Source organism: Loxodonta africana, chromosome 2, assembly GCF_030014295.1.
Source record: "Loxodonta africana isolate mLoxAfr1 chromosome 2, mLoxAfr1.hap2, whole genome shotgun sequence".
In the NCBI taxonomy this organism is placed as follows: domain Eukaryota; kingdom Metazoa; phylum Chordata; class Mammalia; order Proboscidea; family Elephantidae; genus Loxodonta; species Loxodonta africana.
In genome coordinates this window covers 146810653-146838454 of record NC_087343.1, presented here as the reverse complement: position 1 = coordinate 146838454, position 27802 = coordinate 146810653, and the positions used below count along the sequence as shown (strand labels likewise).

The window sequence follows — 27802 nt, the reverse complement described above, 5'->3', positions numbered from 1 at the left end:
CACCAAGCGTTCCTTGGAAACCATATGGGGTAGTTCTACTCTGTCCTGTAGGGTCACTATAAGTCAGAATCGACTGGATGACAACAGGTTTGATTTTTTTTTTTGGTAAGCATAAAATAATTTATTAAGACAAATGGCATTGTTGTACATTTTTGTAAAACTCTTTAATGTCTGGCTTAACAAAAAGATGGTTGGAGTCTCATATTTCTTCAGCATTCAAAACCTGTTGCAATAGAACATGTCACATTGCCTCTGGAAAACTACACTGCACCCTCATGAGAGAATGAAAGTGAAAAACACAGATAACATTGTGGGATTATTATGAAAATATTTTTGACATCACAGACCCCATGAAAGGGTCTTAGGAACCCTCAGGATTCCAGGACCACACTTTGAGAACCATTACTCTAACTGAATTCCAGTCCCCTTGCCCATAAATGATTTAGGTATAAACATGTGATACAATTCTATCCAAACAGATAAAAGAGGAAGTACAGACAGGGGCTCATGGGAAAATTCTTCCTTTCTCGTAAACACACACACACATTTCCTGCAATATAGAAGTCCTTACTGGACCAACCCTCCTGTGGATAATAACTATGAACTCTGGACAAAATATAAAAAATAACTACTTGAGTGCACTAGAGAGTAACTAAAAGCAGCCAGAAACTGGAAAGGGGTTGGTACTTGAAAGAATATAATGACACTGGTTGAGTCTACAGGGTTTTATTAATTTATTTTTTAAACGGCTTTTTGCTTGGGGACAGACCCTGGGAAGTTCAAGTAAGGAAGTTAAAACTTGAATAGAAACTCAGACATGAAAAAAACAGAAGAAAGAGTTCAAGACCAACTTATGACTTGAAAAGCAAGGAGATTAAATCCTGAAAAGAACCACAGAGCAAGTACCATCAATTGTGCATATAAATTCTACACAAACTTCTGGCTGACCACTAAACTACACATGTATAGTGCAGACTCCAAGAACCCAAACATGGGTAAAAGAAATCAATAGATATTTGAGAGGTTGCCCATTACAATGAAGACAGAATTTGAAATTTGGGTCCAGCAAAGTTAATGGCCTATTAAAAAAAAAAGATCAACACTCTTTAGGTGACCATAAGAGAACCAGAGTCTCTATACTGTATCATTCACAAAATCCAGTATACAAACCAAAATTACTAGACATCCAAAGAAGCAGAAAACATAAAACAAAAGCAAAATAAAAGACAAACAATGTAGATTAATATCAAAATGACCCAGGTGTCATAATTACCAAAAAATTTAAAGCTAAAGCACCTATTAAAACTATGATCAAAGAAAATTTTTTTAAAAAGCTCATAATGAATGAATAGGAAATCTAATCAGAGAAACAAAAAAGTATAAAAGAGAACCAACTGGAAAGTCTAGAACTAAAAAATACAGTAACTGAATTTAAAATTTGACTAGATCAGCAGATGCAAGATAGCAAAAGTATCAATATTAAATTCAGGATAATGGAAATTAACTCCATATGAAATCTCAGATCTCCTGAAAGAAATGAAGAACACTAGAATTGGCAAATATAAGACACTATCTCAAAATTTAATTTCTTTAAAATTTTTAAAGCGAAAGTTCTAACACTGTATGGAGGTTATAATATATGTAGGCGTAATACACAAAACAACTATAGCATAAAAACCACGATAGACATGAAGATGGTAAACGGACATAAAATTAACGCAAGATTGTTTTATTTTACATGAAAGGTATATTAACTTGAAGAAAATTGTGAAAAGTTTAGGATGTATACTGTAATCCCCAGAGCAACCATATAAAAATAATGCAAAGAGGAACAGATAAAAAGCCAACAGAGAAATTTAAATGGCATTTTAAAAATTACCCAAATTATCCAAAAGAAAACAGGAACAGAACAAAAACAGATGGGACAAAGAGAAAGTAAATAGCAAAATGACAGACCTAAGTCCAATTGTAATCAAGCATATCAATAATTATACTAAATGTAAGTAGACAAACACTCCAATTAAAAGGCAAAGGTTGTCACAATAGGTTATATATATGTGGTCTACAAGCGATAGGCTTCATTATAAAGACAGAGATAAGTTGAAAAGAAAAACACATGCCAGACAAACAGTAAGTATAAGAAGGCTAGAAGAATTACATTAATATTAGATAATGTAGAGTTTAAGAAATAGATTACCAAAGATAAAGAACATGTCATAAACACAAAAAGGTTCAATTAGTCAAGACGACCTAACAATCACAAATGTGTACACAACTAATAACCAAGCTTTACAAAACACGAAGCTAAAAAAAGATAGAAGACAGAAATAGACAAGTCCACAATCATGGTTAGAAACTGACATCCTAAAACTACACAAAAATTCAGCAAAGACAGAAGATCATGTGAGATGATATTTTCCCACCAAGAGGGGAGAGGTCTATGCCTCCATCCTCTTGAATCTGGGCCAGTCCTATGACTACCTAGTTCAATAAGAATATGGAAGAAGTAAAAGCTCTGCCAGTTCCTAATATCATCCTTAACTGGACTGGCAGCTTTCAGTTCTTGCCAATTGGCCAAGCATCCTCATGGAGAGGCCCAGAAGGGAAAGAACCAGGGCCCCTGGCCAACAGCCTGACTGAGCACCCAGTCAGCAGCCAGCATCAACTTGTTAGCCACATAAGTGAGTCAAATTAGAAGCAGATCCTCAGCCCCAATTGAGCCACCCCAGCTAACACAGCATGAAAGAGAGACTACACGTACCAGGTGCGCTCTGCCCAAATTGCAGATTTCATAAGCAAAATAAATGACTGTTGCTGTCTTAAGCCACTAAATTTAGGGGTGATTTGTTACAGAGCCATAGATAACCAAAACACTTGGTTAATGAAAATTAGTCAAACTCTCTATTTCATATGTTTGCTGTTCTAAGTTTCACATCTATATAACAATGGTGATGTTACACAGAAATTAAGACACTGCTTTAAAATTTCAATTTAAAGCTCTATGAAGCATGAAAACCTCTAGGTGGCATGTTACAATACAAAGAATGTAGCATGAGGAATCAGAAGATTAAGTTCAATTCCTCTTTAGCTGCTGAATGGCTATGGAATTTGGGAAGATCAATGCATTTTTGCCTTATTTTCTTTATCACTGAGATGGGGTAATACTAATGCTTAGCCTGAGATAAATTATAAAAAATTTAGTCGTTACATAAAAAAAAAAAAAAGTAATTGTTATCATATAGAACACAGCACGCTATTAACAAGTTAAATATTTAACAGATATTTCATGCATGAATGAAAGTAAATATTACCTCCGTGAAGAGACATGCAAGGATAAGATGCTCTCATTAAATCCTTTAGAAGACCATCGGCATGTTCTTGCTTGTCCACAAATATAATAACAGATCCTGATTCTTGATAATGGCCTAGAAGCTCAAGTAACTTCAAGAATTTCTTTTCTTCTTCAATCACAATCTGAAAACACCAAATTATACCAAGTTAAATGGAGTGAAAATGCAAATCCACCTCTTCCAACACAAATATTCTTTTTATTTGTGATGAATGAATAAATGACAATATCTTGGTATATCTTTAGGAAGGGCCGGGAAAATGTTGGTTTTACATGGTAAACCAGTAAGACCGGAAAAAAAAAAACTTTAACTTTCAGAGAATAAGAGGTTTGCAAATCTGGGCAAAATGACCATCTGTTCTCTCTGCCTTTTTTAATTTCACATCCCATAAACCAAAGAATAAGACAGATATTTCTATCTAACAGCCCATCACTTCTGGTGGGAAAAACAAAAAAGAACATTTTAAAGAGTTTCATGGACTAGCACATTCAAGCGTAACTGATAAAATGTCGAAAGCGGCAGTTGATGTACACTACTTAATTTTAAAAATAATCTGCCTACCTCACAAAGAATGACCCCCCCAAAAATTACACACACTGCATAAACATCAAGGGAACTGGGGACACCCTACGGATAGTACCCACCACTTGTTGCTCCACATCTGAGCAAACCACACTCCTGCCTCCAACCTGCACTTCAATGGGTTTACTCAGGATTCTACGAGCCAAAGCCTCCATAGCTCTGGGAAAAGTAGCTGAAAACATAACTGTCTGTCGATCAGGCCGGACATTATCCACAATGCGCATAACCTACGGAAACATTACAAATAAATACGGTGAGCGCAGGCTCCAAAAATTATAAAATGCTGAAACTAAATAGAAAGAACTTTTGGGCATACCTACATCTGTGGCCTTTAAACTTGTTACTTCAGAATATCATGGTTGATCCCCGCCCTCCGCCCCCCCCAATTCGCTCCTCTCACCCGTTACCTGTTGCTGTCAAATCAATTCTGACTCATAGCAATCCTACAGGACAGAGTAGAACTGTCCCATTGTGTTTTCTGGGCTGTAATCTTTATGGAAGCAGACTGCCGCATCTTTCTCCTGCGGAAGAGCTGGTGGATTCAAACCACCAACCTTTTGGTTAGCAGCTGAGTGCTTAGCCACTGTGTAACCAGGGCTCCTTGGTCCTCTCACAGTTCCCCTATATCAAGAAATGGCAACTCTAGTCATCCAGATGCTTAAGCCAAAAATCTCTCTCTCCTGTCACATTATCTCACATACTATAAAAAAAATAAACATACTATACATCAATAAATTCTGTAGTCTCTATCTTCAAACTATATCAAGAATGTAACCACGCTCCACTGCTATCACTGCTTTCCTTCATTAACTCAATGTATTTTTACTGAACACCCATTACGTGCCAGGCATAATTCTAAGAACTAGGAATACACGCTAAAAATAGACAAAAACTCTGTCTTGAAGGACCTTACATTCTAATGAGGGGGGACAGATTAAACAAACAAATATATTATGTGTCAAATGGTGATAAGAGCTACAGAAAGAAATAAAACAATGATGGACTGAGACTAGTTAGGAGGTACAGTGAAGGCATCTATTGCCTCAGTGCAAATAGAGCCCTAGAGGAATCAAGGAATCCTGGGTTTCTTGTGGTGCCTGGTATAAACAGGAAAAATGACATAATGAATAAGATTACTGATGATGGTTTCAAGGCAGATATCAGTAAGTGCTGGGAAAATTGGAAGACTGAAGATCTTACCAGGAATACAGAGCTCTGGAGCCACATTTCCAATCCTACCAAGATGATAAACAGAGTCTGGGAAACAGATGGTCCTATCCAAGGTAACTGGAACTCCTGCATCCCTAATTCAAGCCTCAACCATCTTCATCTGGATTATTTCAACAGTCTCCCTGCCTTTACTCCCACTCCATCTCAAATCTATTCTCCATTCAGCAGTCGAAATGATGGTTTTAAAACATGTCAGGAAAAACCTTGAAAACATTATGCTGAGTGAAATAAGCCAGACACAAAAAGACAAATATTGTATGTTCCCACATATACATGAAATATTTACAATAGGCAAATGCACACAGACCAAAGGTTATTAGTGGTTACCAAGGGATAGGAGGAGGGTGGAATGGGAGTTACTGCTGAAGAGGTATTGAATTTCTGCTTAGGGTGTTATAAATTTCTGGAAATGATAGTGGTGATGGTAGTACAACATGATGAATGTAATTAATGTCACTGAATTGTACACTTAAAAATGGTTAAAATGGCAAATTTTGTTGTATGTATTTAACCACAATAAAATTTTTTTTTAAAAAAGCATGCCAGTCCTTTCAGTTAAAAATTGACCAACCACATACATTTACTTCGATGGTGTAGTAGTCAGATGCTTCCAGTGGTCCCTCTTACAACAAAGACCCAAGAAAGCAAGTGAATCGATATATATGTGACAATCTAGGAGACCTGAACATCAAAGGAAAAGTTCAGGAATCAGACTGAGTAGCATGGGGAGGGAAAGACGGTTCAAAAGCAGCAAGGAGTTGCCAGACCTGACCCGGAACCAGCACCCTGCAGGCTGAATCAGCTGGTGTGCGCCGTGAGGCACACGTCTCCCACATCAGGAGAGGCCAAGTGGTGGAGAGTCTACTCAAGCCTGCAGAACCACTGAAAAGTGGTGCTCCATCAGCAAAAGATGAGTACGTGCATCTAACCTACTGCATGGATCAAAAAAACACCCTGTTTGGTGAGAATCTCTCCCTATTTACCTGCTCTCTCCCCACTGTGCACTGGATCTGAGCCGGCTTCTGCGATTGCTGCTTCCCCTGGGCCAGAAATAGGACCCACCCTGCATCCTAAGCCATTCTCCTGGCCTTGGGAGAATTAACAAACAGGAAAAAGTAATCTGCCGGGAATTCAGGGCAGGCACAGCTCCTTTGCCTAGGTACAGAAGTCCATGGACTTTCAGTGTCTTTCACCCCTGCACAGACCTGTATGGACCCATTTCAATATCGTGGGCCCTCTTTAGCACAACACAACAGGGTATATACCTGAAACCTAACTTCACTGTATCAGCTCCATGGTGGAGTGGCAGGTTCATGACATCTGACACTGCTCTGCCCATCAAGCAGGGTCCTGACCTACTCACATCAGGGGCCTGAGGACTGGTGGCTCTACCCACACCACCTGGCCATCTGCGACAGGGGTCCAAGAATAAGTAGTGCCTCCCAGTCCTTACAGCCAACAGCACTGGGTGCCCATAGTCCGGCTACAAAATCCACCCACCTATACACTTTAGGGAACAGAGACAAGCTTTCCTCACAGACACTCAGCAGCAGCCCCTGCCTTTCTCAGCACGTGACCCCCTACTGCAGCCAGATACCTGTGCCTACTCCAATCACGTCTGCCCATCTAGGACTGTAGGTGAGAGGCTGCACCACATACTTGGTGACTGACTACCTGGACACCTAATCTGAATCCCTACAAGACTACTCACATACCTAGTAACAGATCTAACCACCTGGTGACAAAACGTTAGAGCTTCAAAGGCGCCAGTAATCAAACCAGCTCACACGACCAGCCTATTTGGGCATATCAAAACAAAATAAGAAGCTAGGACACAACAAACAAACAAACAAAAAATAAACATAACAATTTATTGATGGCTCGGAAACAACAGTCAATATCAAATCACATAGACAGGCAGACCATGATGGTTTCAGCAAGCTCCCAAAATGAAGAATCAAGAAATCTTTTGGAAAAGAGCACTTATTGGAATTAGCAGAGGTAGAATACAACAGATTAATATACGGAACTCTTCAGGAGACCAGGAAGGAGATCAGGCAAAATGCAGAACAAATCAATGAACACACAAACTAAGCAACAGGAAAACTTAAGAAGATTGGAGAAGAGCATAATGACAAATCTAAAAGGCAGCAAGAATCCACAGAGAGACAGCAAACAGAAATCCAGAAGATTAACAATAAAATGTCAGAATTACACAACTCAATAGGAAGTCACAGGAGAAGAACTGAGGAAATGGTAGTCAAAATTAGTGAGACTTAAGATAAAGCACTTGACACCAACTTATTTGAGGAAAAATCAGATAAAAGAATTTTTAAAAATGAAGAAACCTTAAGAATTATATGGGACTCCATCAAGAGCAATAACCTATGAGTGACGGGAGTACCAGAATGGCAGGGATAACAGAAAATACAGAGAGAACTGTTAAAGATTCGTTCTCAGAAAACTTCCCTGATATTGTGAAAAATGAGAAGATATTTATCCAAGATGCTCACTGAACCCTACACAAGGTAGATCCCAAAAGAAAGTCACCAAGACATATTATAATCAAACCTGACAAAACCAAAGGTAAAGAGAGAATTTTAAGAGCAGCAAGGGATAAACGTAAAGTCATCTACAAATGGGAGTCAACAAGATTAAACTCGGACTACTCAGCAGAAAACAGGCAGGCAAGAAGGCAATGGGATGACATATGCAAAGCCTTGAAGAAAAAACCCTGCAAGCCAAGAATTCTATATGCAGCAAAACTATCTCTCAAATATGATGGTGAAATTAGGGCATTTCCAGATAAACAGAAGTTTAGGGAATTTGCAAAAACCAAACCAAAAATATAAGAAATACTAGAAGAAATCCTCTGGTTAGAAAATCAGTAACATCAGATAATACGCCAAGACTAGAACACAGGACAAAGCAACCAGATATAAACCCATATAGGGAAGTCACAAAAATAAATCAATGCTAAAATAATGAAAATAGGGAAACAGAGACATCAATATGTAAAAGGCAGTAACGTTAAAACAAAAAAGAGTGACTAAAAAATGCAGTCATAGATCTTTCACATGGAGAGGAAGTCAAGGCAATACAAAGAAATAAAAGATTGGTTTAAACTTAGAAAAATAGGGGTACATATTAAGGTAACCACAAAGGAAACTAACAATCCAAGACATCAAAATAAAAAACAAGGAAAACATTAAGAATCAGCAAATACAAAATCAACAATAATGAAAAACAGGAAAAGAAAATACTTAAAGAAATATGACTCAGCACTGAAAATTTAGGCGGAACAAGGAAACTGCCAACAGCACAAAAAAAAAAAATACATCAAAATGACAGCACTAAACTCATACCTATCGATAATTATGCTGAATGTAATGGACTACATGTACCTATAAAGAGACAGAGAGTGGCAGAATGGATTAAAAAAACATGATTCGCCTATATGCTGCCTACAGGAGACATACCTTAGACTTAAAGACACAAACTAAAACTCAAAGGATGCAAAAATATATACCAAGCAAACAACAATCAAAAAAAAAGGAGTGGCAACATAAATCTCTGTCAAAATAGATTTTAAGAGAAAATCCACCACAAACGATAAGGAAGGACACTACAAAATGATTAAAGGGTCAATACACCAGGTATAAAAGAACAAAAAAACCAAACCCAGTGCTGTCGAGTCGATTCCAACTCACAGCGACGCTATAAGACAGAGTAGAGCTGCCCCATAGAGTTTCCAAGGAGCGCCTGGCGGATTTGAACTGCCGATCCTTTGGTTAGCGGCCATAGCACTTAACCACTACGCCACCAGGGTTTCCATACCAGGTATAGATAACCATAATAAATATTCACAGACCCGACGACAGGGCTCCAAAATACATAAAGCAAACGATAACAGCCCTGAAAAGAGAGTGAGACAGTTTCACAATAATAGTAGGAAACTTCAACACACCATTTCCAGTGAAGGACAGAAAATTCAGAAAGAAGCTCAATAAGGACATGGAAGATCTAAATGCCACAGTCAAGCAACTCTGGATCTCACAGACATATATAGAACACTCTACTCAGGAGCAGCCAAGTATAATTTCTTTTCAACACACATGAAGTATTCCCAGAACAGACCACATATTATGGCCATAAAGCAAGCCTTAACAGAATCCAAAACATCAAAATATTACAAACCATCTTCTCTGACCATAAAGCCATAAAAGAAGAAATCAGTAACAGGAAAAAAAAAAAATCAACCACATGGAAACTGAACAACACCTTGCTCAAAAACTACTGGGTTACAGAAGAAATTAAAAATGGAATAAAGAAATTCACAGAATCAAATCACAATGAAAACACTTCCTATCAGAACCTTTGGGACACAGCTAAAGCAGTGTTCAGAGGTCAATTAATATCCATAAATGCACACATACAAAAAGAAGGGGCAAAAATCAAAGAATTATCCCTATAACTTGAACATATAGAGAGAGAGCAACAAAAGAAACCCTCGGGCATCAGAAGAAAGCAAGTAATAAAAATTAGAGCAGAATTAAATGAAATAGAGAACAGAAAAACAATTGAAAGAGTTAACAAGATGAAAAGCTGGCTCTTTTAAAAAGGTCGACAAAGTTAATAAACCACTGGCCAAACAAAAGAAAAACATGAAAGGAAGCAAACAACCTGAATAAAAAGTGAGATGGGCGATATCACAACAGACCAAACTGAAATTAAAGAAATCATAACAGAATACTATGAAAAATTGTACTTCAAATTTGAAAACCTAGAGGAAATGGACAAATTTCTAGAAACACACTACCTACCTAAACTAATACAAACAGAGGAAGAACAACTAAATATAACAAAAGAAAAGATTGAAAAGGTAATTTAAAAAAACTCCCAACAAATAAAACCCTGGCCCGGATGGCTTCACAGGAGAATCCTACCGAACTTTCAGAACACAGTGGACACCACTACTACCAAAGGCATTTCAGAGCACAGAAAACGATGGAATACTCCCAAACTCATTCTGTGAAGCCAGCATATCCCTGATACCAAAACTAGGTGAAAAAAAAGAATGAAAAAAAATTACAGACCAATATCCCTCACAAACATAGATGCAAAAATCCTCAACAAAATTCTAGCCAGTAGAATTTAACAACATATCAACTGGGATTCATATCAGGTATGCAGGAATGGTTCAACATTAGAAAAACAATCAATGTAATCCATCGGACAGATAAAACACAAGAACCACACCATCTTATCAATTGGTGCAGAAAAAGAATTTTATGAAGTTGAACACCGATTCGTGACAAAAACTCTCAGCAAAACAGGAATACAAGGTCTCTCAGTCATCTGCTGCCCTATAACAGAAATACAAGTGCATGGCTTTAACACAGAAAAGTTTATTCTCTTACTGTCTAGTAGGGTACAAGTCCAAATTCAGGTTGTTACCTCCAGGGAAAGGCTTTCTCTCTCTGTGGGCTCTGGAGGAAGGTCCTTGTTATCAGTCTTCCCTGGTCTGGGAGCTTCTCAGGCACAGGGACCCCAGGTCCAAAGGACACGCTCTGCTCCCAGTACTACTTTCTTGGTGGTATGAGATCCCCATATCTCTCTGCTCCCTTCTCTCTTCTGTATTTCAAAAGACATTGGCTTAGGACACTATCTAATCTTGTAGACTTCATTGATACACCTGCTACTAATCCATCTTTTTACATCATAGTGGTAGGATTTACAACACACAGAGAAATCACACCAGATGATAAAATAGTAGACAATCATACAATACTGGAAATCACGACCTAGCCAAATTGACAGGTATTTTCGAGGGACAGAAGGGAAATTCCTCAACATAATAAAGGGCACTTATACAAAGCCAACAGCCAACATCATCCTAAATGGAGACAGTCTGAAAGCATTCCCCCTGATAATGGAAACAAAACAGGGGTGCCCTTTATCACCACTCTTATTCAACATTGTGCTGGAGCATTCTAAAAAGAGCAATTAGGCTAGAAAAGGAACTAAAGGGCATCCAAATTGGTAAAGAAGGGGTAAAAGTATCTCTATTTGCAGATGGTATGATTGTATACAGAGAAAAGACCAGAGAATCCACAAGAAAGCTACTGGAGGTTACGAGGGGGGAAGCGAGGGAGGGTGGGAGAGGGTTTTTTACTGATTAGTTAGTAGATAAGAACTACTTTAGGTGAAGGGAAGGACAATACTCAATACACAGAAGGTCAGCTCAACTGGACTGGACCAAAAGCAAAGAAGTTTCTGGGATAAACTGAATGCTTCAAAGGGCAGCGGAGCAAGGGCAGGGGCTTGGGGACCATGGTTTAAGGGGACTTCTAAGTCATCTGGCAAAATAATTCTATTATGAAAACATTCTGCATCCCACTTTGAAATGTGGCATCTGGGGTCTTAAATGCTAACAAGCGGTCATCTAAGATGCATCAATTGGTCTCAACCCACCTGGATCAAAGGAGAATGAAGAACACCAAGGTCACACGATAACTATGAGCCCAAGAGACAGAAAGGGCCACATGAACCAGAGACCTACATCATCCTGAGACCAGAAGAACTAGTTGGTGCCCAGCCACAATCGATGACCGCCCTGACAGGGAGCACAACAGAGAACCCCTGAGGGAGCAGGAGATCAGTGGGATGCAGACCCCAAATTCTCATAAAAAGACCACACTTAATGGTCTGACTGAGACTAGAGGAATCCCGGCGGCCATGGTCCCCAGACCTTCTGTTGGCACAGGACAGGAACCATCCCCGAAGACAACTCATCAGACATGAAAGGGACTGGACAGTGGATGGGAGAGAGATGCTGATGAAGAGTGAGCTATTTGTATCAGGTGGACACTTGAGACTGTGTTGGCATCTCCTGTCTGGAGGAGGGATGGGAGGGTAGAGAGGGTTGGAAGCTGGCAAAACTGTCACGAAAGGAGAGACTGGAAGGGCTGACTCATTAAAAAAAAAGACTCATTAGGGGGAAGGAAAGTGGGAGTATGAAGTAAGGTGTATATAAACTTATATGTGACAGACTGACTTGATTTGTAAACGTTTACTTGAAGCTCAATAAAAGTTAAAAAAAAAAAAAAAGCTACTGGAATTAACACAAGATTTCAGCAAAGTATCATGATAAACACACAAAAATCAGCTGGATTCCTCTACACCAACAAAGAGAATTTCAAAAGGAAATCACCAAATCAACACCATTTATAAGAGCTCCACAGAGGATAAAATGCATAGGGATAAATCTAACCAGAGACGTAGAAGATCTATACAAAGAAAACTACAAGACACTACTGCAAAAAAACAAAAGAGATCTACACAAGTGGAAAAACATACCTTGCCCATGGACAAAAAGACTCAACATTGTGAAAATGTCTATTCTACCCAAAGTGATCTACAGATACGATGCAATCACCATACAAATTCCAATGGCATTTCTTAATATGATAGAAAAACAAATCACCAAGTTCACAAGGAAACGGAAGAGACCCCTGATAAGTAAAGCATTACTGAAGAAGAAGAACAAAGTGGGAGGCCTCACACTACCTGATATGAAAACCTATTATACAGCCACAGTAGTCAAAACAGCTTGGTACTGGTACAACAGCAAATACATAGACCGATGGAACAAAATTGAAAATTCAGGTGTAAATTAATCCACCTATGAGCACCTGATACTTGACGGAGGCCCAAAGTCCATTAATTGGGGAAAAAGACAGTTTCCTAACAAATAGTACTGGCATAACTGGATATCCATTGGCAAAAGAATAAAACAAGACCATACCTCACACCATACACAAAAACTAACTCAAAATGGATAAAAGACCTAAATATAAAATCTAAAACAATAAAGATCATGGAAGAAAAAAAGAGACAAAGCTAGGAGCCCTAATACATGGCATAAACACTATACAAAACATTACTAAAAATGCACAAATACCAGAAGAAAAACTAGATAACTGGGAGCTCCTAAAAGTCAAACGCGCACATCAAAAGAGTTCACCATTTTCTCTGAACGTAAGGCTATAATAGTAGAATAACAGAAAAAACAAAGAAAAGAAATCAAACACTTGGAAACTGAACAATACCCTGCTCAAAAACAACTGGGTTATAGAAGACATTAATGATGGAATACAGAAATTCACAGAATCCGATGAGAAGGAAAACACTTCCTATCAAACCTTTGGGACACAACGAAAGCAGTGTTCAGAGGCCAATTTATATCAATAAATGCACACATACAAAAAGAAGAAAGGGCTAAAATCAAAGAATTATCCCTACAACTCGAACAAATAGAAAGAGAGCAACAAAAGAAACACTCAGGCACCAGAAGAAAGCAAATAATAAAAGAACAGAATTAAATGAAACAGGGAACAGAAAACCACTTGAGTTAACAAGACCAAACGCTGGTTCTTTGAAAAAATTAACAAAATTGATACACAATTGGCCAAAATGACAAAAGAAAAAACAGGAGAGGAGGCAAATAACTCGAATAAGAAATGACATGGGCGATATCACAACAGACCCAACTGAAATTAAAAGAATCGTATCAGATTACTAGAAAAAATCATACTCTAACAAATTTGAAAACCTAGAAGAAATACATGAATTTCTAGAAACACCTAAATTAAACCTACCTAAATTAACACAAAGGTAGAATAACTAAATACCCATAACAAGAGACTGAAAAGGCAATTAAAAAACTCCCAACAAAAAAAAAGCCCTGGTCCAGATGGCTTCACTGAAGAATTCTACCAAACTTTCAGAGAAGAGTTAACACCACTACTACTAAAGGTATTTCAGAGCATAGAAAAGGATGGAATACTCCCAAACTTATTCGATGAAGCCAGCATATCCCTGATACCAAAACCAGGTAAAGACACCACAAAAAAGGAAAACTAGAGACTTATATCCCTCACAAACTTAGATGCAAAAATCCTCAATATTCTAGCCAATAGAATTCAACAACATATCAAAAAAATAACTCACCATGACCAAGTGGGATTCGTATCAGATACCCAGGGATGGTGGTTCAACATTAGAAAAACAATTCATCATATAAATAAAACAAAAGGTAAGAACCACATGATCTTATCAACTGATGAAGAAAAGGCATTCGACAAAGTCCAACACCCATTCCTGATAAAAACTCTCAGGAAAAATATGAATAGAAGGAAAACTCCTCAACACAATAAAGGGCATTTATACAAAGCCAACAGCCAACATCATCCTAAATGGAGACAGTCTGAAAGCATTCCCCTTGAGAATGGGAACCAGACAAGGATGCCCTTTATCACCGCTCTTATTCAACATTGTGCTGGAGGTACTAGCCAGAGCAATTAGGCTAGATAAGGAAATAAAGGGCATCCACATTGGTAAAGAAGTAAAAGTATCTCTATTTGCAGGTGACATGATTTTATACACAGAAAACCCTAAAGAATCCTTAAGAAAACTACTGAATGTAATAGAAGAGTTCAGCAGAGTATCAGGATACAAGATAAACATAAAAAAATCAGTTGGATTCCTCTACACCAACAAAAAGAACATCAAAGAGGAAATCACCCAAACAACAGAATTTATAGTAGCCCTTAAGAAGATAAAATACCTAGGAATACATCTTACCAGAGACATAAAAGGCCTATACAAAGAAAACTACAAGACACTACTGCAAGAAACCAAAAGAGGCCTACATAAGGGGAAAAGCATACCTTGCTCATGGATAGGAAGACTTAACATTGCAAAAATGTCTATTCTACCAAAAGCAATCTACAGATGCAGTGCAATTTCGATCCAAATTCCAATGACAGTTTTTAATAAGATGGAAAAACAAATCACCAACTTCATGTGGAAGGGAAAGAGGCCCTGGATAAGTAAAGCATTACTGAAAAAAAAGAACAAAGTGAGAGGCCTCACACTACCTGATTTTAGAACCTAATATATAGCCAGAGTATTCAAAACAGCCTGGTACTTGTACAACAACAGATACATAAACCAATGGAATAGAATTGAGAATCCAGACATAAACCCATCCACATATGGGCAGCTAATATTTCACAAAGGTCCAAAGTCAGTTAAATATGGAAAAAACAGTCTCTTTAACAAATGGTGCTGGCATAACTAGACATCCGTCTGCAAAAAAGTGAAAAAAGATCCATACCTCACACCACGCACAAAAACTAACTCAAGATGGATCAAAGACCTAAGTATAAAATCTAAAATGATAAAGATCATGGAAGAAAAAACAGGGAACATGCTAGGAGCCCTACCTAATACTTGGCATAAACAGTACACAAAACATTACTAACAATATACAAACACCAGAAGAGAAATTAGATAACTGGGACCTCCTAAAAATCAAACACCTATTCTCATCCAAAGGCTTCACCAAAAGAGTAAAAACATTACCAACAGACTAGGAAAAAGTTTTCAGCTATGACATTTCTGATCAGCATCTGATCTCTAAAATCTCCATGATACTGCAAAAACTCAACTACAAAAAGACAAATAACCCAATTAAAAAATGGGCAAAGGATATGAAGAGGCACTTCACTAAAGGTTACATTCAGGTAGCTAACAGATACATGAGGAAATGCTCATAATCATCAGGCATTAGAGAAATACAAATCGAAACAACAATAAGATTCCATCTCACTACATACAACAAGGCTGGCGTTAATCCAAAAAATACAAATTAATAAATGTTAGAGAGGTTGTGGAGAGACTAGAACACTTATACATTGCTGGTGGGAATGTAAAATGGTACAACCACTTTGGAAATCAATTTGGTGCTTCCTTAAAAAGCTAGAAATAGAACTACCATAGGATCCAGCAATCCCACTCCTTAGAATATATCCTAGAGAAAATAAGAGCTTTTACACAAGCAGACGTATGCACACCCATGTTCACTGCAGCACTGTTTTCAATAGCAAAAAGATGAAAGCAACCGAAGTGCCCATGAGCAGATGAGCAGATAATTATGGTATATATTCACACAATGGAATACTACGCATCGATAAAGAAAAATGATGAATCCGTGAAACGTTTCATAACATGGAGGAATCTGGAAGGCATCATTCTGAGTGAAATTAGTCAGTTGCAAAAGGACAAATATTGTATGAGACCACTATTTTAAGAACTGAAGAAATAGTTTAAACAGAGAAGAAAATATTCTTTCATGATTACGAGAGTGGGGAGGGATGGAGAGTGAGGGGTGTTCACTAATCAAATAGTAGACAAGAACTATCTTAGGTAAAGCAAAAGACAACACACAATACAGGAGAGGTCAGCACAACTGGACTAAACCAAAAGCAAAGAGGTTTCCTGAATACGCCAAACGCTTCGAAGGCCAGCATAGCATAGGCCGGGGTTTGGAGATCATGGTTTCAGGGGACATCTAAGTCAATTGGCATAATAAAATCTGTTAAGAAAACATTCTGCATCCCACTTTGGAAAGTGGTATCTGGAGTCTGAAACACTAGCAAGCACCATCTAAGATGCATTAATTGGTCTAACCCACCTGGAACAAAGGAGAATGAAGAACACCAAGGACACAAGGTAATTATGAGCCCAAGAGACAGAAAGGACCACATGAACCACAGACTACATCAGCCTGAGACCAGAAGAACTAGATGGTGCCCAGCTACAACCGACGGCTGCCCTGACAGGGAACACAATAGAGAACCTCTGAGGGAGCAGGAGAACCGTGGGACGCGGACCTCAAATTCTCATAAAACAACCAGACTTAATGGTCTGACCAAGACTAGAGGGACCCCAGAGGTCATGGTCCCCAGACTTTCTGTTAGCCCAAGACAGGAACCATTCCCAAAGCCAACTCTTCAGACAGGGACTGGACTGGAATATACGATAGAAAATGATACTGGTGAGGGGTGAGCTTCTTGGCTCAAGTAGACACATGAGACTATGTGGGCAGCTCTTGTCTGGAGGGCAGATGAGAAGGCAGAGGGGGTCAGATGCTGGGTGAATGGACATGGAAATAGAGGGTGTAGAGAAGAATGTGTTGTCTCATTAGGGGGAGAGTAACTAGGAGTATATAGCAAGGCATATATAAAATTTTATATGAGAGACTGACTTGATTTGTAAACTTTCACTTAAAGCACAATAAAAATGAAAAAGAATAAACAGATAACCTACAGACTGTGAAAAAAATTTTGGCTATGACAAATTCAATCAGTGTCTAATCTCTAAAATCTACACAATACTGCAAAACATCAACAACAAAAAGAGAGATCACCCAATAAAAAAATGTGCAAAGGATACAAACAGGTACTTAACCAAAGACATTCAGACGGCTAACAGATACTTAGTCCAAAAAACACAAAATAATAAATGATGGAGAGGCTGTGGGGAGACTGAACACTTATACACTGCTGGTGGGAATATAAAATGGTACAATCACTTTGAAAATCAATCTGGCACTTCTTCAAATAGCTAGAAATAGAACTATCATACAATCCAGCAATCCCATTCCTTGGAATACATCCTAGAGAAATAAGAGCCCTCCCACGAATAGATATATGTGCACACCCATGGACACTGCAGCACTGTTCACAACAGCAAAAAGATGGCAACAACCTAGGTACCCAACAACGGATGAAGAGATAAACAAATTATGGTATAGTCACACAATGGACTACTATGCAATGATAAAGAACATCAATGAATCCGCAAAACATCTCACAACATGGATGAATCTGGAAAGCATTAGGCTGAGTGAAACTAGTCACGAAAGGACAAATATTGTATGAGATCACTATTATAAGAACTCAAGAAAAGGTTTAAACACGGAAGAAAACATTCTTTGATGGTTACGAGGATGGGAAGGGAGAGAGAAAGGAATTCACTAACTAGATAGTAGACAAGAATTACCTTAGGTGAAGGGAAGGACAACACACAATACAGGGGAAGTCAGCACCACTGGACTAAACCAAAGGCTAAAAAGTTTCCCGAACACAAGAAAACACTTCGAGGGACAGAGTAACCTGGGCAGGGATCTGGGGACCACGGTTTTAGGGGACATCTAGATCAACTGGCATAACAAAGTTTATTAAGAAAGTGTTCTGCATCCCACTTTGGTGAGTGGCATTGTGGTCTTAATAGCTAGCAAGCAGCCATCTGAGATGCATCAATTGGTCCCAACCCACCTGGAGCAAAGGAGAATGAAGAACACCAAGGACACAAGGAAAATATGACCCCAAGGGACAGAAAGGGCCACACAAACCAGAGACTCCATCAGCCTGAGACCAGAAGGACTAGATGGTGCCCGACTACCACCAATGACCCCCCTGTTAGGGAACCCAACAGAGAGTCCCTGGTGGAGAGGGAGAAAAGTGCAGTGCAGAACTCAAGTTTTAGTAAACACACCACACTTACTGGTCTTAGACTGGAGAGACCCCAGAAAACATGGCTCCCGGGCTCTCTGCTAGCCCAAAACTAAAACCACTCCTGAAGCCAACTTTTCAGACAAAGATTGTCATTGTTGTCATTAGGTGCTGTTGAGTCAGTTCCGACTCATAGCGGCCCTATGTACAAGAAAACGAAAAGACAAAGATTAGACTGGACTATAAGACATAAAATGATACTTGTGAAGCATGTGCTTCTTAGCTCAAGTAGATACACGAGACTAAATGGGCAGCTCCTGTCCGGAGGTGAGATGAGACCGTAGAAAGGGACAGGTGCTGGCTGAGTGGACACAGGAAATACAGGGTGGAAAAGAGGAGTATGCTCTCACATTGTAGAGAGAGCGACTAGGGTCACATAACAATGGATGTGAAGCTTTGCGTGAGAAACTAAGTTGAACTGTAAACTTTCACTTAAAGCACAATAAGAAGAAAACTCTGAATGCCCCCACTAGGTTAGGCTTCCTTGTTGTAAGTCCCATTGCACCCTGTTCTACTCCACAGCATTTTCATACTCGTAATTTAAGGTTTTTTTTTATTGTCTGTGTTCCTCACTAGACTTTAAGCAACATGAGGCACTATAAGAAAACTCTGAATGCCCCCACTAGGTTAGGCTTCCTTGTTGTAAGTCCCATTGCACCCTGTTCTACTCCACAGCATTTTCATACTCATAATTTAAGTTTTTTTTTTATTGTCTGTGTTCCTCACTAGACTTTAAGCAACATGAGGCACTACCGTTCTATCTACCTTAAGCATTATCATAAAACATAAGATCTCCCATGATTGAAAAAGACAGTAAAGGGCAACTAATTCCATATTTCAGGTGATACTCCAATTTCCTTTACTCTTCCCACAAATAGGAGCCCTGGTGAAGCAGTGGTTAAGTACTCAGCTGCTAACAGAAAGGCAAGCAGTTCTAAACCACCAGTCATTCTGCAAGAGAAAGATGTGGCAGTCTGCTTCTGTAAAGATGTACAACCCTGTAAACCCTATGGGGCAGTTCTACTCTGTCCTATAGGGTCGCTTTGAGTTGGAATTCAACTTGACAACAATAGATTTGGTTTTGGTTCCACAAATGGACCCCGTGCCTCTGCTCAACCACCTGGATGAAAAGGATATTCAATATCCACCTTCCCACAAAGCAACCTGTTTCATCTCCAAACAATGCTTACACAGTCCTTCTTTTCATTAAGTTCAGCTCAGTCTTCCTATGGCTTGCTCACTGAATCTCAGTTCTACTCCTTGGAATCAAAAGGATAAACTCATTGCCTCTTTCACATGACAGACTTTCAAAGAGTTAAAGGATGCTATCGAGCCCTCTATGCCAAGCTAAGAAGCCCTCATTCCTTTAACGATTTCTCACATGGTTCAAGTGTTACTATAATCCTGTTTACTCTCTTTTAAGCCTACTCTATCAATATCGAATTTGGAATGTGGTCCCTAAATCTAAACACAATGCATGCGCTGATATCTGACTGGCAATATATATTTGGAGAATACATGAATAGACTGAAATGTCTGAGCTGAATGTCTACCTTATCCTTTTCTCATACCTCATTTTTACCATTGCAGTCTATGATCATAACTTTTTTTTTAATTTTTACATCCATAGTATATTGACAACTCATATTGCTCTTCCTGTTAAGAAAAATCTGTCACCTTTTACCATGTTTCTGTAAGTTTATATCTCTGAAACTCTGCACTGGAGCAAATAACATGCATGAGGAGTTTAAAGATCTATGCTAGATTAATGCTTTGGGCCTCATTTTTTACATTTGGAAAATGTAAACAACATGTGCTACAGCAATTTACTTGGAAGCAAAAAGAATACTATAAAATATGGAAGCTTAAGTTTCTGTTAAGGAGCCCTGGTGGTGCCATGGTTAAGCACTCGGCTATTAACTCAAAGGTCGGCAGTTTGAACCCATCCAGCAGCAATACGGGAGATAAGACCTGGTGATCTGCTCCCATAAAGATTACAGCCTAAAAATAATTCTATTATGAAAACATTCTGCATCCCACTTTGAAATGTGGCATCTGGGGTCTTAAATGCTAACAAGCGGCCATCTAAGATGCAGCAATTGGTCTCAACCCACCTGGAGCAAAGGAGAATGAAGAACACCAAGGTCACACGACAACTAAGAGCCCAAGAGACAGAAAGGGCCACATGAACCAGAGGCCTACATCATCCTGAGACCAGAAGAACTAGTTGGCGCCCGGCCACAATCGATGACCGCCCTGACAGGGAGCACAACAGAGAACCCCTGAGGGAGCAGGAGATCAGTGGGATGCAGACCCCAAATTCTCATAAAAAGACCACACTTAATGGTCTGACTGAGACTAGAGGAATCCCGGCGGCCATGGTCCCCAGACCTTCTGTTGGCACAGGACAGGAACCATCCCCGAAGACAACTCATCAGACATGAAAGGGACTGGACAGTGGATGGGAGAGAGATGCTGATGAAGAGTGAGCTATTTGTATCAGGTGGACACTTGAGATTGTGTTGGCATCTCCTGTCTGGAGGGGGGATGGGAGGATAGAGAGAGTGGGAAGCTGGCAAAATTGTCACGAAAGGAGAGACTGGAAGGGCTGATTCATTAGGGGGAGAGAGCAAGTGGGAGTATGGAGTAAGATGCATGTAAACTTATATGTGACAGACTGGCTGGATTTGTAAACGTTCACTTGAAGCTCAATAAAAGTTAATAAAAAAAAAAAAAGATTACAGCCTAGAAAACCCTATGGGAGAGTTCTACTCTGGCCTATAGGGTTGCTGTAAGTTGGAACTGACTCAATGGCACACAAAACAAAGCTTCTATTATTAGTACTCCAATTCCAGTTGACATTTGAACCTACCCATGGATACCACAAAAAGAAAAGGCCTGGCAATCTGCTTCTATTAAGGTTACAGCCAAGAAAACCATATGGAGCAGTTCTACGCTCTAACACATGGAGTCACCATGAGTAGGAATAGACTTGATGGGAGTAAAAACAAAAACTCCAGTTTTAACACTGGTAGTCATATATGGCTAAGGAAAACCTGCACAAATACTGCTAAACAAGTTTTATCAGGAATCTGAAACAGATTTATGTAAATTTTACATGTCCCCAATCCCGTGCTACATCACGAGACAGAAATATACATGTGAATTTCAGAAACCACATAAACATTTTGTTCTCATGGCATTTCACTCACAAGGCTTAATATTTATAATTCAAAACACTAAGAAATATTACCTGTGGTTCAAAACCCATGTCAAACATTCTATCTGCTTCATCTAAAACAACATATGTCACCCTTCGAAGATTCGTGACCCGACCTAGGATGAGGAGAAAAAATAAAGACAAAAAGAAAACTAAAAATCAGTCACAATTCATTTTACGACTACCAAGAACTTTAAAAAACTGTAAAGGGAACTAAAATGCCTGACTTAATCAAAGGGGTAGACTAGGTATCTTTAAAGTGAGAAAACAGTTTGATCTACAATGTCTTAATCTAATGGCAAATACTTTCTGACAGTGGGTATATGAGGCCCTTTATTTTGTCAAACTCGTCTCTTGCATACCATCATAGGGCCTGAAGAACCTGTAAAATTCAGAAAACAGCCCTCTCCAAAACACATCATAAAACTAAGACTGAGATGAAGCATCGAGCCACATCAGCCATTATCTGACAGCATCACCTAGGAAAAAACATATTAGAGATTACAGCGTATGTGTGGAAAGCAAGTTCCAGTGCTAACTATTTCAGGCGCAGAAAACGTCTTTTTATATTACTTTATAACCTACTTCCCTATAGCTAGAAACTTCTAATGGGCATGTCGAAACATTAATGAAAAATTATACAACATCAACAGATAATTAATACATCACTCAAAAACCAAATGTATTCCATAAACACATTTTCCTATACAAAGATACAAATCCAATTTTACTAAGTGCTCCCACTGGCTTAAATAAATTCCACTGGCTTCTTAACCGGCAAAAACTAAATACAGATACAGGAAATCCTTCCTGAAGGATTAACAAAGCATTTGTATCAACTGTTGAATCAATCACCTGGCAAAATATCTATGAAATGTTATTTAAGACAAACTAAAAGGACAGATAAGGGAAAAAGGCAAAATTAATCAAGATGAAGTTCAGGAGGAGACTTAATCAATGCAGCATTGAAAAAAAAAAAAAACCAAGGGATTATTTAATCAGTATTCAACCCAAAACTTTTCATATGCTGTATAAGCACCATGACTTATAATTTCAATGTCAATTTGCCAACTTCATATAGAATTAGAATTGAGTTTATACAAAAATTCAAGCAGAATGCTATTAGAAACATGCATTACTCACAGTTTTTAATACTATTATGTATGTACTAAATACTGCTATAGAAACCTTTGAAAGCATTTTATTCAAAAAATAGAAATGAGTAAAATAATTGCTTTCTAATATTTAATATTCAACACGAACATCTGCAGCCCCAATTAGTTTTGCAAGGTTGGGAACAGCATTAAATTACCTACCTTTGATGGTTTAAGTCTCGGAAGCCCAGTTCTATAAATCTTGAAGGGCCTTTCTCCACAGAAGTTAAATAATGTCAACAGTTTAGTAACAATTTCGATAGGGAATAATATAACATTGCACAACATTTGAGCTAAAACATGCAGTATTTACAAAAGATAAAATTTCTTGAAGCTGCAATATACAGTATTGTAAGAAAATACTAGTTCCTCTGGAAAAAAAAAACCTAAGTTTTATAGTACAGGATAGTCCCCTACCCTTTTTAAGCCAAGCTAGACTAACACTGGATTAAGAACCAGCATAAGTGCTAAAAAGACCAGATGGAGTTAGTTCTGAAAAGAAATTTTAAATTGCAAAAATATTATGACCATGTATAATAATAAACTTACTACAATACATACTTTAAGATATTACAGCTTTAAGAAGAAATGTAGAAACCCTTTTGGTGGTTTCTTATACCTGCTTTAACAAAAGTTTTATAGAACTCAAAAACAAATGAAAAGAAAACAAAAAAAAATACCGACTTACCACTGTTTGCTGCTAACATGTCAATCATTCGACCAGGTGTGCAAACAATAATTTCCGCACCTCTTTTCAGTTCAGCAATCTAATAAAAACAGATGAAATTTTATAGACTATTTATCACTACTGCTTATTTTAACAGATCTGAAAATATTCCATCTGGTCTGGCGGACCCTCCACTCTCTATGACAGACAGTGAGATTTGATTTGCAGATTCCAAAGCCTCTTGTTTAACTCTTTGGGATGCTGGAGTACTACACTACGGGAATGCGTTAACAGACCAAAAAACAAACCCGTTGCCATCGAGTGGATTCTGACTCATAGCAACCCTATAGGACAGAGCAGAACTGCCCCATAGGGTTTCTAAGGGGCGCCTGGTGGATTTGAACTGGAGAACTTTTGGTTAGCAGCCGTAGCGCTTAACCACTGAGCCACTAGGGTTTCCATGGGTAACAGCAGCATGACCAAATTGTGCCATAAATTTTGAAGTCAATGAAAACTAGAGTTTTTTTTTACCAATTTTAATTTGCCACTGTCCCTGAAAACTAAGAAAACGTGAGAGCAGTACATATATATAAATGTTTTTCAAATTGAGGTTTGCCAGCCATTAGTGAATCATCAAGTCAGTTTAGTAAGTCACAAACAGCATTTTTAAAATGACACAGAATAGAAAATATCAGAATATAGTAGACATGAAATTTTTGTTTGATTTCTATATAAATATAATATGCATGTGTATACCAAGTTACACAGTAAATTTTCTCATTACTTAATGGCAGTGAACAAAAAAATATTGACATAGATAAACTTAGAAAATGAATTAAGTTCAAGTGCATAAGACTAGCACTGGGGTAACAAAAACAAACATTCCCAAAGTGTGTTCTTATAACACGAGTCCTAAGAAAGGGTTTTGTGGTTAAGTAAGTTCAGAAAGTACCAATTTACTCCCGTCTTCGAGCATCACGATACACGCTAGCTTACGAAAAACTGAAAAGTCTTAAAGGAATAAAAACTGCTTAAACTTTGTATAATCTAAAATTTCATAAACCTATTTAATCATCTTGTTGTTGAGATTTTGGAGCAAAGGATTTTGAGGTTATCTAGTGATTCCTCCCTAATTTTACAGATGAGGAGGCTGAGACCCAGAAAGTTAGCATGATCTCCACTTTGTCGTGTCACTGGTTAGTAGCAGCAACAGAAAAGAAATTCATGAGTCCTAATCTTCAGGTCAGTGATCTTATCCCATTCTGTCCAGCCTTATGTTTAGGTTTGGGCTGTCTCTGAAAATAACATGCCATGGAACACAGATGCTGCTGCTGTCTGCCGTCTAGTCGGCCTCCGCACAATGGAATGAAACGCTGCCCGGTCCTTCACCATCCTCATGATCAGTTGTCGATCAGGCTTTAATGATCTGTAGGGCTCTCATTGGCTGATTTTTAGAAGTATATCACCAGGCATTTCTTCCTAATCCGTCTTAGACTGAAAGCTCTGCTGAAACCTGTTCAGCATCAGAGCAACACGCAACCCTCCACTGACAGACGGGTGGTGGCTGCACACAAGGTGCGCCGTCTGGGAACCAATCCCAGATCTCCTGCATGGAAGGTGATAATTCTACCAACGAACCACCAATCTCCTACAATTTGACCATAAGCCAGTTGCCATCAAGTCAATTTTGACTCATGATGACCCCATGGTGTGTCAGAATACAACTGTGTTCCATAGGGTTTTTCAAACTTTATTTGTCATTGTCGCTGAGAACATACACAGCAAAACTACACCAATTCAACAGTTTGTACATGTGCAATTCAGTGACACCCACAGGATTTTCAATGGCTAATTTTTCAGAAGTAGATTACCAGGCCTTTCTTCTGAGGTGCCTCTGGGTGAACTTGAACCTCCAACCTTTTGGTGAGCAGCTGAGTATATATTAACTACCTGCACCACCCAGGCACTCCCTATTTCCCTCCTAAGTTAGAGCAAAATATCCTATGTATACCGTTCTTTAGAAGACACTTGGAGAAATGCCAAACTAAAGAGAGTCCAGTTTTGTTTAAATGATTCTTGCTTTTACAATTATTTAAGAATGCGGATGAAGCTCTGACACTAATGCACTCAATTCATCACCACCTTTTAAAGATGTCAGCACGGATCAGAAAACATAAAAAGCTGGTTCTAGGGCCAACTCCCACACGTGTCACCCCAACAACTTGGTCAACTTACTAAACTGCCTAAATATTTCCTCATCCATAAACTGGAGAAATTACTTCCTAGGGCTGGGGGGAGTGGAGGAATGGAATGGCTGGGGAGAGTACTAATGCACAAACGATTCAAAAACTGTAAAGTACGGCATTAACATAATTTATTCTTGACAATATTTTCACACTTCATATAATTTAAAATTTTAGAATCAACCACTACTCAACACATTAAAATGAAGAACTACTCTTCTACATGATTAAACCATTCAATGTGAGAAAAGAATAGAAAAACTGAATATTTCTTTTATTAACTACCTGCTCACTGATTCCTGTTCCTCCATAAACACAGACCACTCTAAGTCCCAAGGTCTTCGAAAACTTCTTACATTCTTTAGTAATCTGTAAAGCCAGTTCTCGAGTTGGAGTCATGATGACAGCTGAAAAGATAAATATGTTAAAAGCCTAACCACCAAAATTCTTGAGAGGCTATGCTTTTAAGGTGTAAATTTAAGGTCTGCAATGAAGTTCAGATCTCTTAGTCTAATTTGCTTTTTGCATCTCTGAAAAATCTATTTCAAAAGCTTTTTAATAGCAGAGGTTGCACTGAAGGATAATGTTAAGAACATTTTACAGGAAGATGAATGAGTTACATGCCTCACTCAAAAATACTTGGTTGAATAAAACGCAAATAGCTCTCAACTGCAAATCACAGAGTAAACAAAATCAAGTGACTCACTGTGCTGCAGAAGCCATACTGCTGCTTCCAGAAACAACCTAGATCTGAGGGGTACACACAGGTGAAACACACTGCGCCCTCTGTTTCCAAGTGAGGAGCTGAAGAACTTTCCAAGACCCTACTCATGTTTGCAGAAGAAAGCTCTGCCAAAATGAATCAAGAAATCTGAATCTGATGACCTAAGCCTGAATGAGATACTGGCACTATAGCTTTTTTAAGGCAAAGAAAAAAAACTAGGAAAATACACTTCCCTACTATCTTCCATGTTGAGTTTATAGATCCACTGATACTGGGCTAAGAACAAACCTCAACATAAATAAACAGATAGATGCACGAGGAGTCTACCTGCCGAGTCAGAGTTTAAAAACTGAGCTGTGCCAGGAGAGGCTGTTTTTGTACTTCTGAGATGTCACTCCAGAGCTCTGAAGATTCTCACTCCACCTGCTGGTAAGGGGAAATCAGCCCCAAAGTGCCAAATTGATAAAGGAAATGTACATAAAGACATCTTTATTGTCATACTTAAGAACATTATAAAGTATCAGGTCTTTCTGGTTAACTGACAACAAAGATGTTATCTGAAAACATAGCTTAATGAAAGGAATTGTACCTATTGGTCCCTCTCCTTCTTCTAATGACCTCTGATCCATGATGTGTCTAAACATGGGCAACAGAAACGCAATGGTCTTTCCACTTCCTGTCTTGGCAATGCCAATCAAGTCTCGTCCAGACATTATGGCAGGAATCGCTTGGGTCTGGATTGGTGTGGGCTTTTCATAGCCATGTCTTAAAAAGAAAACCAAAGGAGGATAGGGTAAGAATCAAGATCTCTGAGCCCTCAGGCTCCCATAAGCTTTTCCAAAATACAGCAATAAAAAGAATGAATTACTGGTACATGCTACAATGTGGAAGAACCTTGAAAACATTAAGCTAAGTGAAAGAAGCCAGTCACAAGAGACCACCTGTTGTATGACCCCATTTATACGAAATGTCCAGAACAGGCAAATGTATACAAACAGAAAGTATAGTGGTTGCCTAGGGTGGAGGAGAAGGGGAAAGACTGACTGCTAATGGATACAGATCTCTTGTGGAGATGATGAAAATGTTCTAAAGTTAGATTGTGATGACAGTTTCACAACCCTGTGAATGTACTAAAAACCAATGAATTGCACACTTTAAAAGGGTAAACTCTATGGTATGCAAATTATATCTCGATAAACTGTTATCTTAGA

General features: G+C 38.6%; 1 protein-coding gene across 4 annotated transcripts in view; it reads right to left on the bottom strand.

Moving 5' to 3' along the window:
* Positions 1–27802, bottom strand: part of DDX46 (DEAD-box helicase 46) — a 74496-nt gene that overhangs the window by 30103 nt on the left and 16591 nt on the right. For all 4 annotated transcript variants that reach the window (XR_010319341.1, XM_023549182.2, XM_010590738.3 and 1 more), the window contains exons 10-15: positions 27181–27356; positions 26153–26274; positions 23646–23724; positions 21837–21919; positions 3995–4159; positions 3312–3474 (exon numbers count right to left, since the gene is read on the bottom strand). Coding sequence is in view for 3 of the 4 variants with exons in the window: in XM_023549182.2 (XP_023404950.1) it covers positions 3312–3474; positions 3995–4159; positions 21837–21919; positions 23646–23724; positions 26153–26274; positions 27181–27356 (788 nt within the window). In the remaining variant the exon portion in view is untranslated. The remainder of the gene's footprint in view (positions 1–3311; positions 3475–3994; positions 4160–21836; positions 21920–23645; positions 23725–26152; positions 26275–27180; positions 27357–27802) is intronic.